Source organism: Stegastes partitus, unplaced genomic scaffold (genome assembly GCF_000690725.1).
Source record: "Stegastes partitus isolate 25-593 unplaced genomic scaffold, Stegastes_partitus-1.0.2 Scaffold1036, whole genome shotgun sequence".
NCBI lineage: Eukaryota > Metazoa > Chordata > Actinopteri > Pomacentridae > Stegastes > Stegastes partitus.
Window position 1 is genome coordinate 4,703 of NW_007578767.1, and position 23,345 is coordinate 28,047.

The 23,345-nt window shown below is 40.4% G+C and overlaps 2 protein-coding genes across 2 annotated transcripts; one reads left to right on the forward strand and one right to left on the reverse strand.

The window, feature by feature from the left end:
* Positions 1–8,093: 8,093 nt before the first annotated feature.
* Positions 8,094–12,531, reverse strand: rbis (ribosomal biogenesis factor). The gene is made up of 5 exons (XM_008295278.1): positions 12,452–12,531; positions 10,611–10,967; positions 9,028–9,143; positions 8,814–8,930; positions 8,094–8,733 (listed from the first exon to the last, which is right to left on the reverse strand). Exons 2-5 carry the CDS (start codon positions 10,951–10,953, stop codon positions 8,665–8,667), a joined length of 645 nt encoding a protein of 214 aa, XP_008293500.1. The 5' UTR covers positions 10,954–10,967; positions 12,452–12,531; the 3' UTR covers positions 8,094–8,664.
* A 2,425-nt stretch (positions 12,532–14,956) lies between these two features.
* On the forward strand, positions 14,957–21,971 carry LOC103367295 (carbonic anhydrase 1). Its single transcript, XM_008295279.1, has 7 exons — positions 14,957–15,181; positions 15,446–15,643; positions 17,192–17,310; positions 17,953–18,045; positions 18,131–18,193; positions 18,284–18,439; positions 20,340–21,971. Exons 1-7 carry the CDS (start codon positions 15,148–15,150, stop codon positions 20,457–20,459), a joined length of 783 nt encoding a protein of 260 aa, XP_008293501.1. The 5' UTR covers positions 14,957–15,147; the 3' UTR covers positions 20,460–21,971.
* Positions 21,972–23,345: the final 1,374 nt, after the last annotated feature.

Below are 23,345 nucleotides of genomic sequence, written 5' to 3' on the forward strand. Positions count from 1 at the left end.
TATAACGAAACAAAGAAGACGTTTTTGTTTGGCGTTGACAGCGGCTTTAATTCATATTGTTAATGGAAAATATCATATGCATGAAAAGCATACTTAAGATTTTGGTCAGATACGATACAGCAACTTTGCATTTATAATTTTTATCATTTAAGTTCCCCTGTGGATGTTGTTATAACCCCCAAAACTCATCTCTGTACATTAAAGTAATTAGAGTTTTGGGGGGTTTTAAAATGAAAATGATCTCTTGCTGCCTTATAATGCCTTAGAGGTATTTAACTGTACTCTACTGAGCATCTATGCTGTTTCTGCTTCTCTCCACTCACCCCTCAAGCACACCAGCTCACCTACAACTCTGCTCAGACACTGTAAAACTACTCTACACAATGGCGAGTTGTAATATTGGAGTGATTCAGCCATACGTGTTCAAGCTGAGGATTGATTCTGAAGTGAATTATAAGCAAAGCCCCAAAGTGCGAGTTGTCGGGATTTGTTCCTTCGTCATTGGTACACTGCGGTTTCAAGCTGAAAATGCTCAGCTGTGGCGTAGACTGTTTATTTAGTCCATAAAATGTCTTCTAGCATGTATGAAAAAGCCATACGGACATGTTAACAAGGTAAAGAAAAGCTTGATTTCCACCAGTGTATACAACATGCTGGCTCTGTCTCCTTCTATTCCCATTTTTATGACTGTGTTTTGAACTGGGGCCCTTTGACGGCTGGCCAAACTCTATAATTGTATTTTACAGACTATGCTTGCATTGTGGCATTTTCTGCTCTGAACCCATTTTGCATCACTTTGTCTGTATATGTATGAGCGTGCGTGCGTGTGCTCCTGTGCGTGCCTTAAAACAAAGAGGCAGCGCGACAGAGGCAGCCAGAAATAAGTGTGCAGTGTTTTTAGACGGTGACATCTGACGAAGGAGGAGGGGATGAACAGATGTACTTTGTTCATGCGTCTGACAGGTGTACCAGAAAGCTCTCTCCACTCCGCTGACAAGCAAAGCAAGCGCCTCTCTCCACAGATCTCCTCTGAGCCGTATTCCCCTCTCCTCCCTCTCCCCCCCCGTCCCTCAGCCACAGCCCGGCCTTACGCTACCTGCAGGTGGGACCTCGCTGGCGACTTCAGCGACGTGCCCGGGATCCTATTAAAAAAGCAACTCTGTGTGCTGTGTTCTCTCAAGTGTAAAGCCTATTTCATTCCCTATGAGCCAAACAGCTTGCAGTCGCTTGACGCTCTGGTGGTTTGTTGCAGATGGAAAATAGAGCTGCAGTGGCTCGGGTTTGTTTGTTTTGGCATTCGTCTGCGATCGAGATACAGTTTTGTGGCATGGAGTTGACTTGGCTGAGAATCAAGGCTTGTACCTAAGCTTCTAGTGGTCAGTCCTCCAGGCATTGGCAAATACTGACTTTCAAGTTTGGGATTTTTGAATATCCGGAGTAAATAATGAGTAAGACTTTCTGTAACATTTTGTAAGATTTGGAACATTTGGGAGTAATTTCTCATTAAGCCTGAGAGATTTACAGGTGTTAGGGTGTCTAGACTGTGTTCATCTCGACCTCTTTTACATGCACAATGCCGCATTCACTCCCCTTGTTAGTTTTCCCCTTTTATAGCTTTTCAACATTGATTCACGGTCAATTTACTTATGTTATTTTTTTTTACAAACAACTTCCAGCAATATCCTTTTGTGTTAAATTGAAACAGATTTCTACAAGGCGAGGTCAATTATTTGAAATTCTAAAACCTAAAACAAGAACATTCACCTTGTTGTCTTGAAACCACATCTGCGTAGCTTTAATTATGCTTCAGGCCATTGTCCTGCTGGGAAACAACTCTCCTCCCAAGTTGCAGTTCCCTTGCAGACTGCATCAGGTTGCTTGAGGATTTCCTTATACTTTGCTGCATTCATTTTACCCTCTACCTTCTCAAGCCTTCCAGGGCCTCCTGCCAAGAGAGGCATCCCCGCATCATGATGCTGCCACCACCGTGCTTCACTGTGGGGATAGTGTGTTTGTGATGATGTGCACGTCTTTGTATCAAGTCTGGTGGCCAAAAAGCAAAATTTTCACCACATCAGACTAAAGAACCTTCTACTAGTTAACTTCAGATTCTCCCACATACCTTCTGGTGAACTCTAGTTGAGATTTAATATTATCTTTTTTCAGCAGTGCCTTTCCCTCTCTCATAAATCTTTGACTGGTGAAGAACCCAGCCAACAGTTGTTGTATGAACAGTTTCTTCAGTCTCACTCAATGAAGCTTGAACCTCCTTCTGAGGAGTCATAGGAGTCTTGGTGGCTTTCAGATACAGCTGCCGATATACACAAATCCCTTCGAACGCATTCACTGCTCGCAGATGATGAAATGAAATGAAAAATACTTTATTTATCCCAGAAGGGAAATTCAATATTGTAAAAAGCTCACTTTTTGAAAATCAATATAACATATATATACAACAATAATAATCAGTCAGTCAGACTTGTTCTTCAAGGTGATGGCTGTTGGCAGGAATGAATTTCTGTATGATCTCAATTTCACTAATTGTTTAACTTCTTGCACCAACTGGCTGCACCTATGTTGAAGAAGGTAAATAACTTTGAAAGGGGTGAAAACTTATGCAATCACTTATTTTACATTTTGTACATTTAATAAACTGACCTTACTTTGTAGAAATCTGTTTTCACTTTGACATGAAAGAGTCTTTCGATAGTGAAGTCTTATCAAAAAAGGCTAATTAAATTGACCGTGATTCATTGCTACATGGCTCCACTCAAGGTTCCATGTAGCACCAATTCTAACTAAATGACGTGGTTCCGTCCACTTAAGCCCATCGGCAGAAACATCTGGTGGCGCTCACTTTCCAGCTGGGCGCCAATAAACCGTAACAGATGAAGGTGTTAAATGGCCAGACAAATCTCAAAAAATGCTAATACATGTCCAAAACATGATGGAAAGCGTCATTTTAATTTTGTTTCTGTTAGGAATTCGAGGAATATTACAGTTTTTATCAATGTGCCACAGTTCCACTCCAGTAAAGAGTAAACGTAGCCTTAGTTCAGCTTCTCAAATTTTCCAGTCACATTTTTTACATGCAGATTTAAAACGTGCATAAATACATGCAAATGAAAGTGCACATATGGTGGAATGAAGAGTTTGACACCAAACCTTATCACAAAAAATATATATTTTCCCATTTAAGTCTGAAACCAAGACCACATTAAATGGTCAACCAATGAAACATTAACGCGTGTAGCAAGCTTTACATTAGAGCAGAACTGCAGGAATAAAAGAGAATCTGATCAGTCGTGAGCTTTCGAGGCAGTAACCCAGGTCTGAATTTATGGAGCTGAACCTGTATAAAGCTTATACTTCTCTTTGACATGTGGGTAACATACTGTGTGATCAATGTTTTGAAACGTGGCGACTGTATTTTAGACCATAGCGGATTCTTTTTTAACAGTTTAGCCCCAGGTATGAACACCTGCAGACCGAATCCAATTCAGCATCAACAAACTTTATCTCAAAATATGTTTGTTTAATTTTGACGAAGTTTCTGAGTTCAACTTATTTTTTTTTCCACTCAAAAACCAGCCAGGCACTGGGGTTGGATCTGTAAAGTCTTAAAAATTCCCTTTCTTCCCTGACCTTGATGCAAAGACTTTGTTCTTTATATACTTCTGTGGGAAGGGATTGCAGAATTACAGTATTTTTTCTTTGTATCTAAGAATGGAGGAGGACAAAAGAGTAAATTATCTGTCTTTTAGGACCATTTTAATCAAAGCCACCACTTCAATACTTTGATTAACTCAGCGAGGAGGCCTCTTAATCAAGACTTTTTTTTTAAATGTACCCCAGGTGTCACAAACAGCACAACTGAATACGTCAATTAAAATTAGAGCTCAACTGTTAGAGCCAAACTGTTCTTCAAAGCCTCATACGGTTCTTGTAAAACTACAAGATATATTCAGCATCCTGCAGATATAAACGTGGCAAAGTTGGTCAGATGTTCCATTTCAAAGAAAGAGAAAAAGGGATCTGGCGGAGGATTGGGGTCAGAATCTGGGAGAGACTCCTTGAATCACTCCATATATCAGAAGATCTGTCTGTTCGTCTCTTCTTTCCTGATCGAGCGAAGATATCACATGAATAAAATTACAATGCTAGCTCTTTGGTAGCCTTATCAAAGCTGTCGGTGACGGTGTTTCTGGGGCAATGGTTTTAATCTTACCTTCGGAGGCACTGGCTCTCGATCAAACGGAGAATCGCACCGAGGGCACGATTGCCGCCAAAAATCCCCCAACTTCAACACCCAAGATTGAAGCTAAATACACAGTTTCATATGAGATAAGTCTGCAGGCACGAGAGCGTGAGGAGAATTTTTTTGTTTCTTTGAAGAAACCCTGGTCTGAAGAGCAAACTTTAATCATAATTTGAATCTTGGCTGTCTAGCTCGTTGGCAAAATGCCTCCAAAGACATGAAAGGGAGGTTGGGCCGACTAAGAAAAGGGAGAGTTGTTTATCACTGACAAGTCAAAATGTGCTTCAGCAAAGACTAAATGCACATTAATGTCTTCATATTTTAAACCGAATTTTGAGATTTCTGCCTCATTAAGCTTGATTAATACCTATGTCGAGATATATTTTAAAATTTTCATAACAACTATAATTTAATTTGACGGCATTCTGACCTTTTAAACGCCACAATTCTTTTAAATTCATATTCAAACAGCTTTGATTCAAAGTTGAGAGTGTTTTGCTTTGAGCAGCTCACAGTTCCCCTTTGACAAATGATTTAAAAGCATTTTTAATTCAGACATTTAAAGGCTAATGATGCTCCGTATGTCCTCGAAACCTACAGCATCCGTTTTTTTTATTCTTTAGAAAGTGGAATCAGAAGAGAGTATCTCCATCGTCGCTTTGGAACAGCCAAGTCTGGGTTGTGACAACCGCTGCGATCTGAAATGGCCGTGAAAAGCGAATCTGCATAGGCAAACACCAGCAGACAACACACACACTGGCATATTGTGCCTGTCTTTCTTCTGCACAGACAAACACAGTGATTCTTATTTCTGTCACAGGGAGAAGTGCAGGTGCTGTAACCTTTTGCTTCTAGTCCTGTCAGAGTGAAAAACCCAGCTGTGTGGTGAGAATGACATACTGCAAATAGGCCTTCAGCTTCTTATTGGCATTCAGCGAGCCGAACACTTCTCTCTTTCTCTTTCTCGGTGTCCCCAACTCACACACAGACACACACACCTACAGATCCACTTCCCCCACTTGTCACCATGCATATTGATAAGCCCGTCCAGAGCACCATCTTGTGGACGTTTCCTGCTCCGGCGGTTGTCGAAAACGTCACCTTTTATTACTTTCAATTATGTAACTGACTAACGAGCTTCAATCAAACGTCTCTGGGAGTTTTTTTTTTTCTCTCCACGATAAATGTGTAAAGCAACTCTCTTATTTACTTTAAACTATAAAATATAGCATCATTAGCAGTGTCTGTCTCGACATCCTTGGCATGTGAGACAGACTGAGCCAGCTTCTATATATAATTGATGGCGTTTTAAGTTTGAAAGTTGGATCAAGGGAGTAAGTTTTAGAACTCTGTGATATTTTTTGCATGACTCGCAGCAAGAAAACATCACAAACACAATAACACGCCCTCGTCCTCTCACCCACAGATCCGACTACCCCCCGCCAGCTCATGTAGATTACATTAAAAACCCAATGTGTGCATGCGCTGGCATGATATTTGTGTCCCCAGGGTGTGTAGTGGTGCAACCCCACTGACTGTGCTCTGGTGCAGCCATCTGGATCACAGTGGGAAGCACCTGCTCGCAGGCTGACACCTTAACACTGCATCTGCTACGCTCTCCCCGCCAATCGTTTCCAACTGAAAACCCTTTCCTCTGTATTAGAAATGAATGTTTTTTTGCCCCAGAGGCATCAATTGAATGGATATCAGAGCAAATGTGTCTGTTTGTTGTTTGCTGAGCTTTCCTGAGATCCTGCTGTCATTTTTGTAAATGTGCTAAAAAAGAAGGTTTTCTGTCTTTCTCAGCACTTCTGCTCCCTTTAAAGCCTCTATCATCCATAGTTCAACTCGCTGACTTTAATGTCAGTTTTATGAGGAGATTTGGCATCTTTCACATAATTGTTTTGGTTTTCTCGCTTCTGACTTTAACACTTATGCTCACTAGCTTTGCTGTTGAGAAGAAACAGGCAGATATATTTCAGCAAAAAGCTCCTAAAACCAGCTATACATGAGAACATGATGTGGCAGCTAAAGAGTCGGATACTTCCCTCAGCGTTAAGCCGTTCAGAAAGAAAAACAGGGTTTTAAGATTCGGATTAGATCATTTAATCCAATCTTGGCTTTGAGATCACACCTTTAAAATGTGCTGTTCAAGGATGTTTAGTAGGATTGTGACACCTGTGATGCAGAAACATCAGGATTACCCTCATCCAAGCAGACATGTGGAGTCAGGGCGGACTTCCAGAAGAAATTGTAATAAAACTGGTCAAATAATGCATTTCTATCATGCAATACAGATATTTTTATTTACATTTTGTGCTTTATTTCTTTAAATGTTAGACTGATTAAGCAGACAGAATGGATATAAGGCGACCTAGAATATAAACAGCTGTAAATAAATGCCATTTTTCACTGTATAACATTTACTAATTGTCACAGATGGTTGTCATTATGCCTCCTGAAAGCAGTATTTTAATTAGCTGGTCTCTCCACAAATAATCTTTCTTGTGCTTTTAGATTCTGCCTTTTTATGTGTTTTACTGTGCTCAAAATGTATTTGTGAATAATGCATACATTTTGTTGATATTTGTTTTGGGTAAGACCGTGTCAAAGAAATTTAAAGTAAAATCTGTCTGTTTTCTGTCTGTTCAAATAAAAACCACTAAAGTGAGCCCATGCCATGATGTTCTACCTGTTGTTCTTTGCATCATGAGTAGCATCAAAGTCCAATTTAGCTGGTAATCTGAATTTGCTAATCTTGAAACATTTGAATCTGGATCCAATCCGTCTTTGACAAACCGTGAGTTAGAGACCAAAAACAGAGGTAAAAATAGAGTCAATATTGGACCTACATTCATTAGGTCGACAAAAACATAAATATAAATGAATGATAATGTTGCTGTGTGTCTGTTGGATGTGTAAATAAGCAGCTGACTGCCAATAACCTGATAATATCAGTTTATAACGTGATGATATGTCAGTGTTGTGCTTGCAGCTTGTTTCTGCTGCCCCCAAGTGGCCAAAATACCGTTATTGCAGCTTTAAGCACCTCCAGCTTCCTCTGCTGGGTAACGAGCCGTCTTCCCTGCAGTGGATTAAAGCCATCAGTCAGGCAAACACTTCTGTCATGTCTTCTTCACCTTGACAGTCTCATCTGTTAGCTTATTTATGTCAGCGTTGTTTACCAGACTCACTCATGCTTTTCACCTCGCCCCGGATTTATTGACCAACTAACTCTGTCAGAGGTCGCCGTGGAGACAAGCAATCAGCTGGACGCTGGTACACCCGTGACCTCCGATGTCAAGCTGCTCCAGCGGGATGCAGCAGCATCAGCAGCATACTGATAACGGCTCGCAGGTGGAGCCAAAAGAAAATCTATACTTCATCTTCAGGTGCCCTTCTCATAGAAATGACAGCGTGAAGCCCTGAAGTAGAGCTTTGTGCATACGGCGGAGGATGAAAGATCATAAACACCTGACATGAGGCAGTCGAACACCACAAAATACAGCTTCATATATGAGCTGCTAAAAAATATGAACCCTGTATCCATCACATTGAGGTTTCTTTGCAGTATGTTGGTTTACTGACTAAAACGAGCACATCACATACATTTGTGCAGAAATCCAGTATTTTCCTGAGACAGCTGCTACATTTTCATATTTTAAATGAGGCCCATAGGTACTAAAACTCCTTGAGGTAAAGCGTTTTAATCTTTGCAAACAACAGTCACGATGATGTCCTTTGTGACTTCATTTGCGCTAAATCAGACGCACGAATAAAAGGTGGGAAAACCTTGAACTGCCAACAAAAACAAAACTCAAAGAGGGCACGGTTGTATAATTCTTTTGAAAAAGTTATTGCAGATTCAAAATGATGAACAAGGATCCCACATCAGGTTTAATAAACAAAGTAAAACAATAACAGTTAATGAATATGTTTGTCTCTCTAACAGAATGATGATTGGCAATTTTAATTTGTTCACGGTTTAATCGTTTGGGCACAATTCCACATCTAGTTTGTCGTATAAATCACTTCTGGATTTGAAGACATCCGCTGATCATTTTTTTTACTCTTTTCACATTTTGAAAACAAAAATTAATGAAGAAAATCAGAATAATCAGCAATGAAAAATACTCATTAGTTGAAGCAAAACATTTTCAAACGACAGAACATCCATCAGTAAAAATACAAAATCTATTCTGAGACGATACCGTGACTGACAGTGCAGAAGTCTGTCGATTAATTACATTTTCCTGCACTGAATATACAGAAATTCTGAGGTACACATAAGGTTTAGCGTGGTGCTGTTGAAGCAGCTTCTTCTGATTCTGCAGTTGTCACTTTGACGAAAGGCGTTGGAAACAAAGCAGATCAGCTGTTGAAGATAGTTGGTACTCGATGGTCCATTATAGCTGAGAGAAGAGTTGAGCAGCGTTATCTACGTTTACGGATTCCTTTGGTGGCTCTCTGACAACCTAACAAGCCAAAACATACATGTCATTACATCAAGAAAAAGCTGAAGTGAGTTTTAAATGTCCACCGTTTCCTCCTCTACCTGTGTTTGTTTCTTTGGTTCGGGAGCGACGGACTTGGAAATGCTCGTGACATCCCTCTGGACTTCTGTGAAGATTTGATTTAGGCTCTCCACCTTCTCCTTTTTCCCTGCAGTGATCTGTGAAGCCATAAATTATGCTGTAGCAGGTGCAACAAGCGCTGCATGCAAGGGAGAATACATAATGCATGTGTAAAAGAGACGAAAGAGATCTCACGTGTTTGAGTGCCGACGTGACGGGCTTCGCTTTGTTCTTGGTCTTCAAGTGTTTGTTTGCCACTTGAAAGACATTCTTCTGTTTTTTCCCTTTTTGCTTATTCTTCGCCATGCTGTCTGGGGAGGGAAGACCAATCAGCACAGACATGTGGTTAATAGATTAATAACACCGAAGTACATGCAGGTGCATCTCAGAAATGTAAATATCATAGTAAAGCTATTGTCTTGAAATACTTGTATTCAAAAAAGCTGAAGTTTCACATATTCTAGATTCATTACACAAAGTAAAATATTTCAAGCTTTTTTTCTGTTTTATTTTAATTGAATGTGGCTTATAGCTCAAGAAATCCAGCATCTCCAAGTATTAGAATATTTCCTAAGATCATGTAAAAAAGGATCAATAATGCAGATATGTCCCACTTCCTTTAAACACTCAATAGTTGGTTGGGGCTTGGAGGCATGGAGGGGATCAGCCTGTGGCACTGCCGCGGTGAAGCCCAGGTTGCTTCGATAGCGGCCTTCAGCTCATTTGTAGTTTGGTGTTCTTGATGGGTTCTATGGGGTCCAGGTCAGGCAACAGGCTGGCCAGTCAAGCACAGTAATGTCATGGTCAAAGGACCATTTGCTAGTCGTTCAGGCTCTCTGGGCAGGTACTAAGTCCTGCTAGAAAAGGAAACCTGCACGTCCATGATGCTTATCAGCCGATGGAAACGTGACGTCTCTAAAATCTCCTGACAGATGCTGGGTTGACTTTGGACTTGATAAAACGAAGCAGAACAATAGATGTCATGACACCTAAAATCATCACAGACTTCAGAAACTTCACACCTTGTGTTCTGTTCCTCTTCTTCTGGACCTTGATTCTCAAAGAAAAAGCAAAATTTACGATCATCTAAAAGGAGGACTTTGGACCACTGATCAACAGCCCAGATCTTCTGACATTGTCTCTGGTTCAGGAGTGGCTTCATACTAGAAATGCGACAGTTGTAGCTTCTTTCCTTAAGATGTCTGCGATGGGCGCCTCTTGATGCACTGACACCAGCCTCCGTCCTCTGTTTGTGACGCTTTCCCATGTTTTGAATCGACTTTTCTTGACAACCCCTGTTGCTTGTGCACCTTTTCCACACTTTCACCTTCCAGTCAGCTTCATATTTACATGCTCCGATGCAGCCAGCCTTTTCGGCGATGACTTTCTATGGCCTACACTCCTTGTGGAGGATGTTGATGAGCTTCTTCTGGACGATTTTTAACTCAACAGTCATCACAGTGATGGTAGCTGTTTGATCTAAACTAGAGTGAGTTTGAATCGTAATTTACTTAAAGTCAAAATGAAGTATTCCAATATTTTGTAATATGTTTTTTAAGCATTATTGAAGCCCTAGGCCATAATTGTCAAAATCACAAAGGAAAATGCTTGAAACATTTTACTTTACATGTAATGAGCCTTGAATATATGAAATTCTCACTCTTAAATGTTAAATTTTTCCACAATATTCTAACTGTCTGAGATGCACCACTACTTTTCCAAATTGAATTACAAAAAAATGAACTCTGTGATGAAGTTCTGGTTGTTTTGAGATGCACCTGCGCTATGAAAGTGACAGTAGTAGCCCTTTTCCTGAAGGCGTCTGTGCGCCGTGGCTCTCGATGCATTGATGCCAGCCTCGGTCCACTCCTTGTGAAGCTCTCCCAAGTTCTTGAACGGACCTTCCTTGACAAGCCTCTCGAGGCTGCGGTCATCTCTGTTGCTGGTGCACCTTTTCCTCCCGCACTTGTCTCTTCCGCTCAACTTTCCGTTGATGTGCTTCGACACGGAGCTCTGCGAACAGCCGGCCTTTTCGGCGATGAACTTGTGCGGCCGACCCTCTTTGTGGAGGGTGTCGATGATGTCCTTCTGGGCTTCTGACAAGTCAGGAGCCCTCCCCATGATGGTGTACTGAACTAGACCGAGAGATACACGGAATTTACACTGTTTGAACAGTAATTTACACAAATTCAAATTGAAATATTCCAATACTTTCACATGTTTTGAGCTGTCGGCCATAATTATCAAGATTAAAACCAAAAAAAAAATGCTTGAAACATTTAATTTTACATGTAAGGAGTCCAAAATGTGTTCAACTCTGAGTGTACTAAACTAGCTTTTTAGATGCACCAGCACATTCTAGTTTAGGCTGTGAGAAGCTGATGGCAGCGTTTTATATGTAAATTCTTCCCGCCTGGTGTCTGCGATCCAAACGTTCCTCTTCACCAGTATTTCGATACCAATAAAACAAGCACTACCGCACTAGTTGTCATAATGATAATAGCAGCTGAACCTCAGGTGGTGAGTGATTGGAAATTACTTGCAGGGTTGATTGCAGAATCACTGTCTGAAACTTAAACCGAAATAGGCTGCTCTTGAGAAAATCGTCTGCCAAAATGAATGCAATGTAGAAGGAGGCACTGCGGTGAAAGATTTTATGTATGCAAGAGTCACTGTTAGGCGTTTTGCTTGATATGAAATTGAAAGCATGTGTCTCAGATAAAAAACAAAGCCGGATAAAAATGAGTTGCATATTTGTTTTCAGCATGCTGCATTCAAGGATGAGGACAGCAATGGGACAACTTGAGAGGGATTTATTTTAAATGTCTGATTTGCAGTTATAACATTAAATATGTGTATTTATAAATATATCTGGGAAATGAAAGCCTGATATGCTTTAATACTTTCTGAGATCAAACATGTTTGTTGACCCACAACCAGGGTAGATCACAAAAACTCAAAATTTAAATAAGAAAATCAGTTTTGAAGACACGTATAGAGTTGCATCCAATCTCTGAAAGTATTTGTTATATCAATTTAAAATTTTCACATATACAATTGTCATAATCCATATTTTAGGACAGAAATGTTCTAAACAAATCAGAGATGGTTGAGCAGATGTCTCATAATTTAAGTTAGAATGATCCTAAAGTTATTTCAACTGGTAAAACCACTAGATTAGTTCTAATCCAGGGTACAAAGCAGGTAAAACGATGCACAGACATGCAGATAGCTGCAAAAAAGCTCATTTCTGTGAGACTTTAACAGAAGCAGCGAAATAAATGGGACATTATAACTGTAACAAGCAGCTAGAATCAATTTTTGGCAGAACAGTCCCAATGTGCCAACAAGGCATCCACTTTTAAAAGTGAATAAACATCAAGAACAATTTAAATGACTATCAAAACGTTCCTCTGGGTGAACGCTAGGTCTGCTAAAACAAGTCACGACCATCCACATGTTGTTGTTAGCTGCCTTCCGTCCTGCTTTACTGCACACACACTGCTGTGTTCGTTGTCATTTTCAAAGTAAAATACTTTGTTATACCCAACGGCGTTATTTTCCACCAAACAGAGTAACAGCAGTACAGTTTAAAGACAAGACAAACACGTTTACTGACCTTGTTTGAGGAGCGGGGCTGAAATCCTGATGTGCGACAACTAACGTGCCTCCTTGGTGACGTCAGTTGTGTGCGACGGCTGTGGACTCCCACCTGTCTGTCTGTCTGTCTGCGGCGCGGCGACGTGAAAGGTCTCAGCTGGTAAAAATATCAGAAAACTCATGTGTTCACGTCGTCTCTGTCTGTTACCTTTTACCTCTGTCAAAAATAGAAGTTGGACCTTACTCTGGAACAAACTGGCATTTGCACAGGGAAGCGTCACGGCGTTTCAGAGGTTTTTAGAAGTGTTAGAATATGATTTTAAAATATATATGTAACAACAACAACAACAACAACAGAAATGGCTGCTTACACAAAATAAGACGGTGGTTAGGCCAGTTTGCTCACTATTGACCTAATACATTTAAATAACACGTTTTGTGACTCTACACTGTAAAAAAAAAAAAGAAAAAAAGAAAGAAAGTCAGGCAGCAATAGAACCGGAAGAAATATGTTTTTAAAAAATGGTGGAAAAATGTTGAAAATCACAGTAAATATCTGGAAAACAATGACATTTTTGAACTAATTAAAATCCAGTAAATCAGTGTCGTTTTACAGATACACATAGTAAAAGAATAAAGTAATATTTGTAAAAAATAAAATATATTTTTTATAGTATTTTTTAAAGAGTTACCACGTAAAGTAATACTTTTTTCCTTCAATTTATAAGATATCTGTAATTTAGCAAAACAGAGAAAATCTATACCGTTTAAAAGAATGTAGATATGTTTTCTTTCTACTTAAAGGAAATATCTGTGAAATGTTTTGAGGTTTTTTTTCTGGTCTGAATACATTTAGAATAGTCTGTTTTTATGACCAAATATACATACATACATGTCAAACATATTTGTATGAAACGATTTTTTAAAATTTACTTTGAATGCAGCAGCAAAAGTGCCAGAAAATAATACATTAAAAAAAAAACTGTATATAATATAACATTCGAAAACTTCAGAAGATGCTAAAAAAAAAGGAAATATGTTTAAAAAATAGTGATTTTTTTGTGCATTTAAATACAATAAATCACTTTTACGGTCACACATTTTAAAAGACCAAATAGCCATTTGTAAATATGCAGATTTTTATTGCAGATGTTATTTACAGTTTTAGCCTGTTTTTTTTCAGCTGATGTACATTTTTCTACTTTGATTTTACTTGTTATCACCTGTAATTTAACAAAACAGGGAACATCTGTAAAATAACAGTAAATTGTTTAATAAATTGCAATTTGGGAGAACACCCCAAATTCTGTTTATGCAATCTCCATTTAACTGTATTATTATTGAATTAAAATGAATTTGGTTTCTAGGTGTTGGGCGAGTTTATTTGCCCATTAAAGCTGCACAGGGATGAAAAAGACGCACTACTATGATCTTTAATCAGCCTTGTGGTCTCATTGATAGACAGCAGGTGGCACCATCACACCACCGCAGCTGTGTTCACCACAGACTGTATGATTTTCTCAATAACCTCAATATGTCATTGTACAGTGAGCTGTTGTTGCCACTAGGATGCAATCAAACAGTTGCTGGAGATTGTGGAGAGAGATGTGTGATTCTGACCTAATCATAAATGAGAGAATAAAATCATTATCCAGCACTACATTAGGTTATTTCTGTCTGAAGTGCTTTTAATCCGCTATTGTTGCTGTCATGCAACATTTGAAGCACAGTTATGGTTGTTGCCTCTTCCCAAAATTTGACCTTTACATTGTTTTTCATGCAAACTTTGCACATTTAAACATGGATTACAGGCTGCATGGCTGAAGTCATTTGGGTATTTTCTGAGTAGGTTTACCTTCACGCATATACAAGCAACACTTGATAGACAAATAGTGCACAAAGGAGGCCCTCAGCTTTTTGTTATCTGCCCTGCTGAGCTGTGCAGTCAGATAACTCTCCGTTCCTGTCCTTAGCTGTATATTTCCATGCTTTCCATGCAATGTGTGTTTTGCATTATTAGATTCTGGTGTTTGTTGACTCCTATCTGGCAAGAAAAGACACCAATGAGCTACAGTGTTGAAGCCAGACAACCATTGTTCCCACTGATGCTGCACAGTTTGATTTTCCATAATAAATATAGTGAATTGTGAATTATTTAATGCTTTATTTTTTCATTCTAACACCTCCATGTGTGATTCAACTTGTAACACTTGTGCCAAGTGATGTTATGCAATAACTGTGTGTGCATTTTTATCTTTTTTTGCACGAGTATGTTACACATTTACAAGGGGGGGTTTGCGTAAAGTCAGAGCTTTCGGTTTGAATGTTGCTTTCTGACAGGTTCAGTGAAAACGCGCTCATCGGCACGTTGATCGAGGAATACGCAGCTTCTCACTGCCTGTCAGTGGAGACTTTAGCACCGGAGAGAGAGAGAGAGACCGTGAGAGAGAGAGAGACATAGAGAGAGAGTGAGAGAGAGAGAGAGCTCCTCATTGATCCACAGTGTTGCGGCGTTGCGGCGCATCTAAACTCCTCCCGGTCACTGCGCGGACATAATGTGGCCAACACCAGCCTGACAGACACACCGCACACAGGGGACCCTATATAAGCTCTGCAGCTGTCAGGTGGAGGACACTGGCTGCTCTGCACTGTGGGGGAAGCGACTCGCTTTAGGGGATTTACAGCTCGACATACTCATAGATCCAAATTGTAGCAATGGCTCACGGTTGGGGATACGCAGCGAACAACGGTGAGGCGCTCATTTGCACGCACGGTTATGTGGGTGACATTGTGTTTAAGGAGAGAGAAAAAAACCGGCAGGGGAATGAATGGAAGGACAGTGCAGACACCGGTCACTGCAGAGATTTTTTTTTATTATTTATTATGATTATTCTGTGCATTTGTGTGATTTTTACGCGCGTTTCAAGCACATCCACGTCTCCAAAATGCGCAATAAAACACCCGATGTTCTGATATTCTACTAATCACAATGTTATCATTATATCATTTCCAGGACCCGACAAATGGGCTGATAACTTCCCCATTGCCAATGGACCCCGTCAGTCTCCCATTGACATCGTACCTGGCGAAGCATCCTTCGACGGGGGGCTGAAGGCTCTCAAGATCAAGTACGACCCTTCCACCTGCCTCGAGATCCTCAACAACGGACATTCCTTCCAAGTGACCTTCGTAGATGACTCCGACAGCTCAAGTTAGTGTGATATTAATACTGTGCTGATTGCACAGGGCTGCAGGTTGCACCAGAATCTGACTGGGGAAAATTGATGTTTGAATATTTTCTCTTAATCTGGAGAAATTCTACTATTGCAAAAAAAATACAACATGGGAGCTTTAGGATTCTTGGATGCAGGTTTGCAAACAAAGACAATCCAGGTCCTGATGTTGATTGACAGGATGCAGTAACCTGCAGAATGCTGCATTGAGCGTTAATGCATGGCTGCTGTGTGTTGGCTCTGCAGCTTTAAACAGACACCAGCTTAAGACCAGCAGCATATTAATGTTGTGCTTACATTAATAGGGATGAGTCATGTGCCCCAGATGCATTGGCGCCTATAGGGCTTTAGTGACGCACAGATTTTTTATTGGATTTTAAATAAATAATGTGTGTTTTTTGCCATCAGAAGGTTTTTTTTTTTTTTTATTGAATAGGCTGCAGGAGTTCTATTCAAAAGCCCAAAAGCACAAAGCACGCAGATCGTAATTGAATTGGTAATGTAACCCCTGCAAACCTTTCCCACGCCAACTCTTTTTTCCTGCTGGCAAAGAGGTCAAAAGCACAAAAACAAAGGTTACTCTGCAAATACACTGCTTAACTAATATGTTCCCTGTTGGAAAAAAAAGACTCATTTTATTCCCTTGTTTGAAATTGAAGGCTGCTTCATTTTTTCCCCTTCTTTTGTTCAATTGTTTTTGCATTCAGATTATATTTTAACATCAAAAGAGACAAGAAAAAATATATTTGTGCTGCTTTTATGTTCGGGATTTTGGGCTCTATGGTGATTGGTTGTCCTTTAGCTCAATCCGATATAGGATAATGAAGAATGCGGTTACGTAATCGACACAAGGATTATTTTCCTAGTGGACACGCAGAATTGGAAAAAAAACAAAAGCATCTTTGCTCAGAGCTAGATGAGTCGTGTCTTATTCTTCCTTCGTGCACTTTTTTTCCCTTCTAAATAAAGAAGTCTGCCCGACGTGTCAGACATCATGTGTGGGCTGTGGAAAATGTCACTGCTTCCTTTTTAGTTGTGTAAAATAATCCCTTTAAGGTGCACACAAATTCAAATTCCTTGTTATCATTTGAGGCAGACAACGGAGAGATAAATATCCTGTTTTGAGAGGCCAGAGTGTGTCTCAGTATTTGGTGGCATTGCACCAGAAATAGAACAACGTACAGGATTATCTCCGACTTTGTACGCTGCAAATAGACACATTATGTAACATTGAAAGGAGGTTTGATGTTAACAATACCTGAGCATTATTCAGACTGAATGTGACCCTCAGTTTGGCCAAAGCTTACACAACAGGAACTGAGTCTGCTTCCATGAAGTAGGAAGTGTGCCACGGTGACATGTGTGTATCGCATCTTGTTCATCCTGTCCACCAGTTCTTTGTATTTTCTGCTCAGGATGATATTTTAAAAAAATATTTGCATGCAAGTAGGACACAGTCAAAGCATTAATCAAATGGCTGACTGCAGAACTGATGAGGTTTTTTTGTTTTTTCTTCTTCTCTGCAGCTCTGACAGATGGACCGATCTCTGGCGTCTACAGGCTCAAGCAGTTTCATTTCCACTGGGGGGCTTCTGATGACAGGGGCTCTGAGCACACTGTGGCCGGGACCAAATACCCTGCTGAGGTAGGGATGCTCTGGATCATTATGATGAACTCAGACAGCTTCGGTCCAGGATAGATTGAGGTTGACATGAGGAGATAAGGGCCAATTAGAGCTTTTAATTATATTACGTCGGTTGTCAACCAAAACCTCAAGTACAACTGTTCTGAAGAACAAATCTCAACTGGCTGGGTTGAACCATAATGGTTGGAGCAAATGACCTTTGGGATTCTCAGAGTAATGATGGAGCCAATTATAGAACAATTTTTGTTTCCTACTATGTTTGTTGGTTTATTAACTGGCAAAGAGGAAGGAAACGTTTGGCCCTTTTTGCTCGTTAGTAGTTGTTTTGCCAGAAAAGGTGGCATTATTGCTTGAGTTTTATCTCAACCTATAAGGCTATTTAACCTCAGAGAAATGCTTAAGTACAAATTTAGGCCAATATATGTGTTGATTCCCCTTTAAAATAATTTTTATGACACTTTTCCTTAAAATGTTAGGTCAAGTTAATACGTCCAAAAACATTCTTCAAGCAATATATTTTATTTCTCTAACAATATCACTCTATCACCTGCTTTACATTATTGCTAAACACTCCAGAAGCGACAGGATGTCCATTATTCTTAAAGTGGATCCTCGCAAATGTGTTTCTCTTCTGATTTCTAGCTCCATCTGGTGCACTGGAACACCAAATACGCGAGCTTCGGTGAAGCTGCTAGCCAGCCTGATGGGCTCGCTGTTGTTGGAGTTTTCCTGAAGGTGAGCAGTGAAGGTCCGAGAATATATTCAGTACATGACTCAAAACATTACACAGAAGCTAACATGGCTTATTATTGTTTTTCAGGCCGGTGCTGATAACGCCGCCCTCCAGAAGGTTCTTGACGCTTTCAACGTCATCAGGAACAAAGTATGTTTCTGCGACAACCACATATTCTCACGTTTCCTCATGACAGGATAATTTATTAACCTGTTGTCGGTTTTTTTGTGTGGTTTCCAGGGCAAGCAGAGCTCCTTTGCTAACTTCGACCCCGCCACCCTGCTCCCCGGTTGCCTTGACTACTGGACTTATGATGGCTCTCTGACCACACCCCCTCTGCTGGAGAGCGTTACCTGGATCGTCTGCAAGGAGCCAATCAGCGTCAGCTCTGCTCAGGTTAGTCTGCAAACAGAGCCCATTCAGTAGCAGCAGTACTGGCGTCCTGCCCACAGTCTAGAATAGCCCCGTCTGCAAATCCTCTCTGTCTAAATCAAGGGCTTAATTGTTCAGATTAACTGCGCGGCCGAAACGAGAAGAAGAAACCTCTGTGATGAAGGAAATGCAATACAGCACAGTATTTCACTTTCAAAGTGGGAAAAAAAAAGACGTCTAGCTGACCATGACGATGAGTAAAAACAAAAGTTCACACAGTTGCAGGTCGCCTCACCACAGTGTATCAGTCAGCATGAAAGTCAACAGGAAATATTCACCCCACACATGCATCACAGTCTGCAGGTGAAGGGATGTAGCTGCAGTGAGAGTGTTTTCAACCACTTAATTAAGCAAACGCAGTAAACTCATGCTAGCATTTTGTATTTAATCCTAAAATTACACCTAATGGTACCACTGAAATGGATATTTGACCTCTAACCGCCCATTAATCTTAACTAACAGCCTCTAGTGGGGTTTGTCCTTGTGGCTGGAGTGTTCAGGCCATGTGAAAATTAACACTGCCTGGTCGAATGTTTATTTCATGGCGGTGAGCAGGTATCTCAAGGGTAAACATGTGACATGTGTGGACATAACCTTTAGACTTCGTGCTATATTAGCTGGTCCAGTAGATAATAACAAAGAGGTAACGATTATTGATCAGCTTATTGTGAGACCTACCAGCTGAATTATTTCATCCCAGTAGTAAAAAGTAACTCACTATGCATGTTATACTAATGTGACCAGAGCAGTGTAATTAGCATGAACGGACTCGTTAGTAAGAGTTAATAAGTTGTGCTCACTGACCTTTTGATCATAGCCTCCATAACCTAAAGGAATAGTTTGGTATCATGGGAAATACACTGAACTCCTCTTGCGTGCCAAAAGATAAGGATTTTGAAACCACTCTCATGCGTGTGCGGTAATGTGAAGCTAATGCTAGCAGCTTGTTAGCTTAGCTTAGCATAAAGAATGGAAACGGGGGGACAGCTAGCCAAGCTGCAACCAGAAGTAACAAAATCTACCGACTTATACATATAAAGCTGAATATTTAACGTGTTTTATGTCGATTCAAATCTCTTTCTATTACAAATAGGTGTAAGTACAGAAAATATTTATGTTTCTATTCATATGAAGGGTTTTTTTTTTCTTTACTCCAATATGCATTTATTTGATGACACTTACCCTGCTGAAAACAACAACAACAAACAAAAACTTCAAATGCTGGACTTGCAAATTAAGTTTTTTTTACACTTAATTTATCCAAAAGTAGTTTTGCTAATATTACCTAAAGATTACTTTAAAATTTTGGTTACATTTACAAAAAGTCGAACTTCTTGTTGAAGCAAAAACAGTGGGAATTAACCTTGGACACTACGACTAGCTACTTCCTTTGGTTTCCGCTCTAGATGCTAAGCTAAGCTAACCGGCTGCTAGCTGTAGCTACATGATAGTGGGATCAGTCTTTTCAAATAACAAATAAGCATTTACATACATTTACATTTCTTGTTTACACACAACACAGTGTGAATTAACTATCTTTTAAATCTAACTTTTAATATGAAGTAATATTATAGCCGAACACTATATTTAACCTTTGCACCTTATATTATCTTTTATTTTTAACCCTTTTGCAACACTTTCTTGTCGTTTTATTCTTGCTATGTGAAGCACTTTGAGCTGCGTGTTTGCATCATAGGTGCCATATAAATGAAGCCGAGCAATAAAACTGATGAATTCTCCAGGGGAAGACTCTGAACTCAGAGCCGTGACTCAGCGGCGGGACGAGTGATGTGTTTTGTGAGTGACAGTCACAGGGGGTCAGCAGGAATGACTAACGCCTCCGTCGTCTTCTCCCTTTTCACAGATGGCCAAATTCCGCAGCCTGCTCTTCTCCGCTGAGGGCGAAGCCGAGTGCTGCATGGTGGACAACTACCGCCCTCCCCAGCCGCTCAAGGGTCGCCCTGTCCGTGCTTCCTTCAAGTAATAACCCTTCCCCCTCTTTTGCCCTTTCTGCCCTGTTGCCCTCTCAACCCCTTCCTCCCCCCCCTCCCAATAATAGTGCGACACCCAGAGTTACCTCTCTTGCAGTGAGCCACAAAGCACACATATCTCTCTCCGTCCAGTTCATAAAAGAAATAAATTTCCTCGTGGCCCATTGCTGTCAGCGCTGGGCTGTCGAACCCGTGAGACGGAGCGCTTGCAGGATTTGCATCTCTGTTTCTATGTGTGTAACAAGCCAGCAAAAATACCCCTGTTGTAATTTATTTTTAACAGACAAACACATCACGGTGGCTGCGACACACTCACCAGGATTCTGCATTTGCTATCAGTGTTTTTTTGTTTTTTTTGTGTGTCGCCCACTCCGAGGATGAAAAACGAATTATAGTCAAAATGGTGCTCTCGAGCTAGCAGGAAGCAGAAGCGATTCGCGGTGGGCAACTATTACACCATCTGCGAGGAGGGTACGGCGCGAGTAAAAAGACACACAAAGAGACACGCAGGACTCCAGCACTGCCAGTCTGTGTGTGTAATCTCTGACCGACTGCCAGCTTCTGCATCACAGCGGCTTAATGAAACGCTGCAGCCGCCTCCATCACAACCGATTGACTCAGAAAATCCCCCTCTGGCTCACGCACACACACACATGCACAGCGTTGCACACACACAGCAACACGCAGACATGATGCCTATAGGCACTGACCTGCTTATTGATCTGAGTTGTACAACAAAGGGCGTGATGATGTCTGCTGCTGATGCTAGCTGCCGAACACCATGACAGTGACTTATTTCTCTGTTTTTGCATCTTCAGATTTTTTTCATTTGTGCTTGTCATCCCAAGTCGTGTTTGTATTATTATTAATATTATTATTATTATGATGGATTATGTCTTTTTTTTTTAGCCTGAAAGCTTATGCAAAATAAGTCTTAAGTGATTCCTAAATTATGTTTTGTAACCAAAATCTCTTCCTGCTCTTGAAGCCCTGATCATACAGCAATAGAGAAGACTAATCCTCCTTTGTGAAATGAATTGTAACGTGGAGAAAAAGCCCTTCATGTGTTTTTTTTTTTGTTTTGTTTTTTTCACACCTCAGTGTGTGGAGTGCTAATGCTTAAAAACGCACAGTCATTTTGTGGGTGATGCCGTAGTGGCTAACGCACAAAGCCAAGGAAGGAACGACCCTGCTAGGGAAGCCAATGAAAGAAAAAGAAACCTGCCAACAGACAAGATTATAGTGTCATTGTGGTGTCAGACCCTGCACGGGTGAATAATTAACAAAAGACCACGTGAGGCCCTGAAGAAGACCTCTGTATGCATTTCTGAAACATTGAAGATGTTTGGCTAAAGAGATGTGTTTCCAGTCAGATTGTAAATAATAATAAAAACAAAATCGCCTTATGCCAATCACTATTAGGGCCGTCCCAGGAGTATGTGTTGTTGTCATTCTATTTTGGAAGTGGACGTTTTACTAGTTAAATAAATCTATTTTATGACTAACACGTGTCTCCTGTTTTGTGTGTTTGTTCTTGCTGTATACAAATCGGTCTATAATGTTGTGTTACTGTCATAATTACATGCTGAGGTCTATATATTTTGCAAGTGGATCGGGCCTAAAGTCATCTCTGGCATGCCGGCAGTCAGCTGTTCTTGTAAATTCCTCTGTGGGACTCCGACCAGGATCGCAACTACCATGTTACGCAATCACAAATTAAATACTTGTTAAAAGATTATCTGCCAGTAACTGATTTATGTGTTGTTTTTATTACTTTAATTTGCTTTATAGTGTGTTTTTATCAGATTAAAGCTTGTAAAAATTACAAAGTGTGCTTTTATTTTTTGCATATTGTGCCTTTATGACAACAAAGAAACTGAATTAGCTTTTTTTCTGCAACATAAATCAACTGATTAAGTGATTCGTCAAAGGAACAGCTTGCAGATCAACTCATTTAAAGCATGCTGTACTTTAAGCGTACATGCTGTTGAACTCTAAACCATGTAGGCTGGTGAGATTACAGTTAATGTCAAAGGTAGGGAAATGTATCTTTAACCTTCTCGTATGATAGATGAACGTTCTAACTCCACCTATATACGCACTTGGAAATTCACTGATGTCATTATCAGCAAAAAAAAAGAGATTTTATCAAATGTTCTCTGTACCTTTGCACATATTTATGAGTGCAAATAGGCGCAGCAGAGTCTAAAGGCGTGAGTGCAGTCCTCACACGTTCTGCTGGAGTGCTGTGATCCTTTGTAAAAGGTTTTGAGAAGCATCTAAATTCACCTTCTTGACAAGAGTCAGGTCAGAAGGTCAGTGCTGCAGTTCTGTTTGATAGCTTAGCTTAGCATAAAGACTGGGAAACAGCCCGACTGGCGAATGTCCAAATGGTATTAATAGATTCCTACCAGCACCTTTAGCACTCACTAACAAACATATTACATTTTCTATAAATGTGTGGTTGCTTTGCTTTCACTCTTCAGTCTAGTTCATCCCAAATCAGCCCAATGGGGGTTCAAGTCTGGAGACTATTATGGCCACTCCATGTTTTACCATTTTGTTCTTTTTTCCAAAGGTAGTCCTGGCATAGCTTGGACTTATGTTTTGCCTCATTGTTTTGCTGTGGGATGAACCCCTGACCAACTAGATGCATGATGCTGCAGAATGTTGTGGTAGCCATTTTGGTTCAGGGTGCCTCTCGCTCTGTACAAGTCACCGACCCTGGATCCAGCAAAAACAGCCCCAGATCATCACGCTTCCTCCTCCATGTTTGACAGTTGAGGAACCACCCTTTCGCCTACTCGACGGCACACAAAAACCCTGCGTGATGAACCAAAGAGTTCAACTTTTGATTCATCAGTCCATAACACCTTCTT

What these genes read in the sequence shown, in the direction of transcription:
- rbis (XM_008295278.1), bottom strand. Translation starts at nt 10,953, where the DNA reads ATGGGGAGGGCTCCTGACTTGTCAGAAGCCCAGAAGGACATCATCGAC. An exon ending in CTGTCACTTTCATAGCGCAG is followed by an intron (nt 9,144 to 10,610) that starts GTGCATCTCAAA and finishes TTCCCTCCCCAG; the next exon opens with ACAGCATGGCGAAGAATAAG. An exon ending in TCACGTCGGCACTCAAACAC is followed by an intron (nt 8,931 to 9,027) that starts GTGAGATCTCTT and finishes ATGGCTTCACAG; the next exon opens with ATCACTGCAGGGAAAAAGGA.
- LOC103367295 (XM_008295279.1), top strand. Translation starts at nt 15,148, where the DNA reads ATGGCTCACGGTTGGGGATACGCAGCGAACAACG. An exon ending in AGATGACTCCGACAGCTCAA is followed by an intron (nt 15,644 to 17,191) that starts GTTAGTGTGATA and finishes TCTTCTCTGCAG; the next exon opens with CTCTGACAGATGGACCGATC. An exon ending in TCAACGTCATCAGGAACAAA is followed by an intron (nt 18,194 to 18,283) that starts GTATGTTTCTGC and finishes TGTGGTTTCCAG; the next exon opens with GGCAAGCAGAGCTCCTTTGC.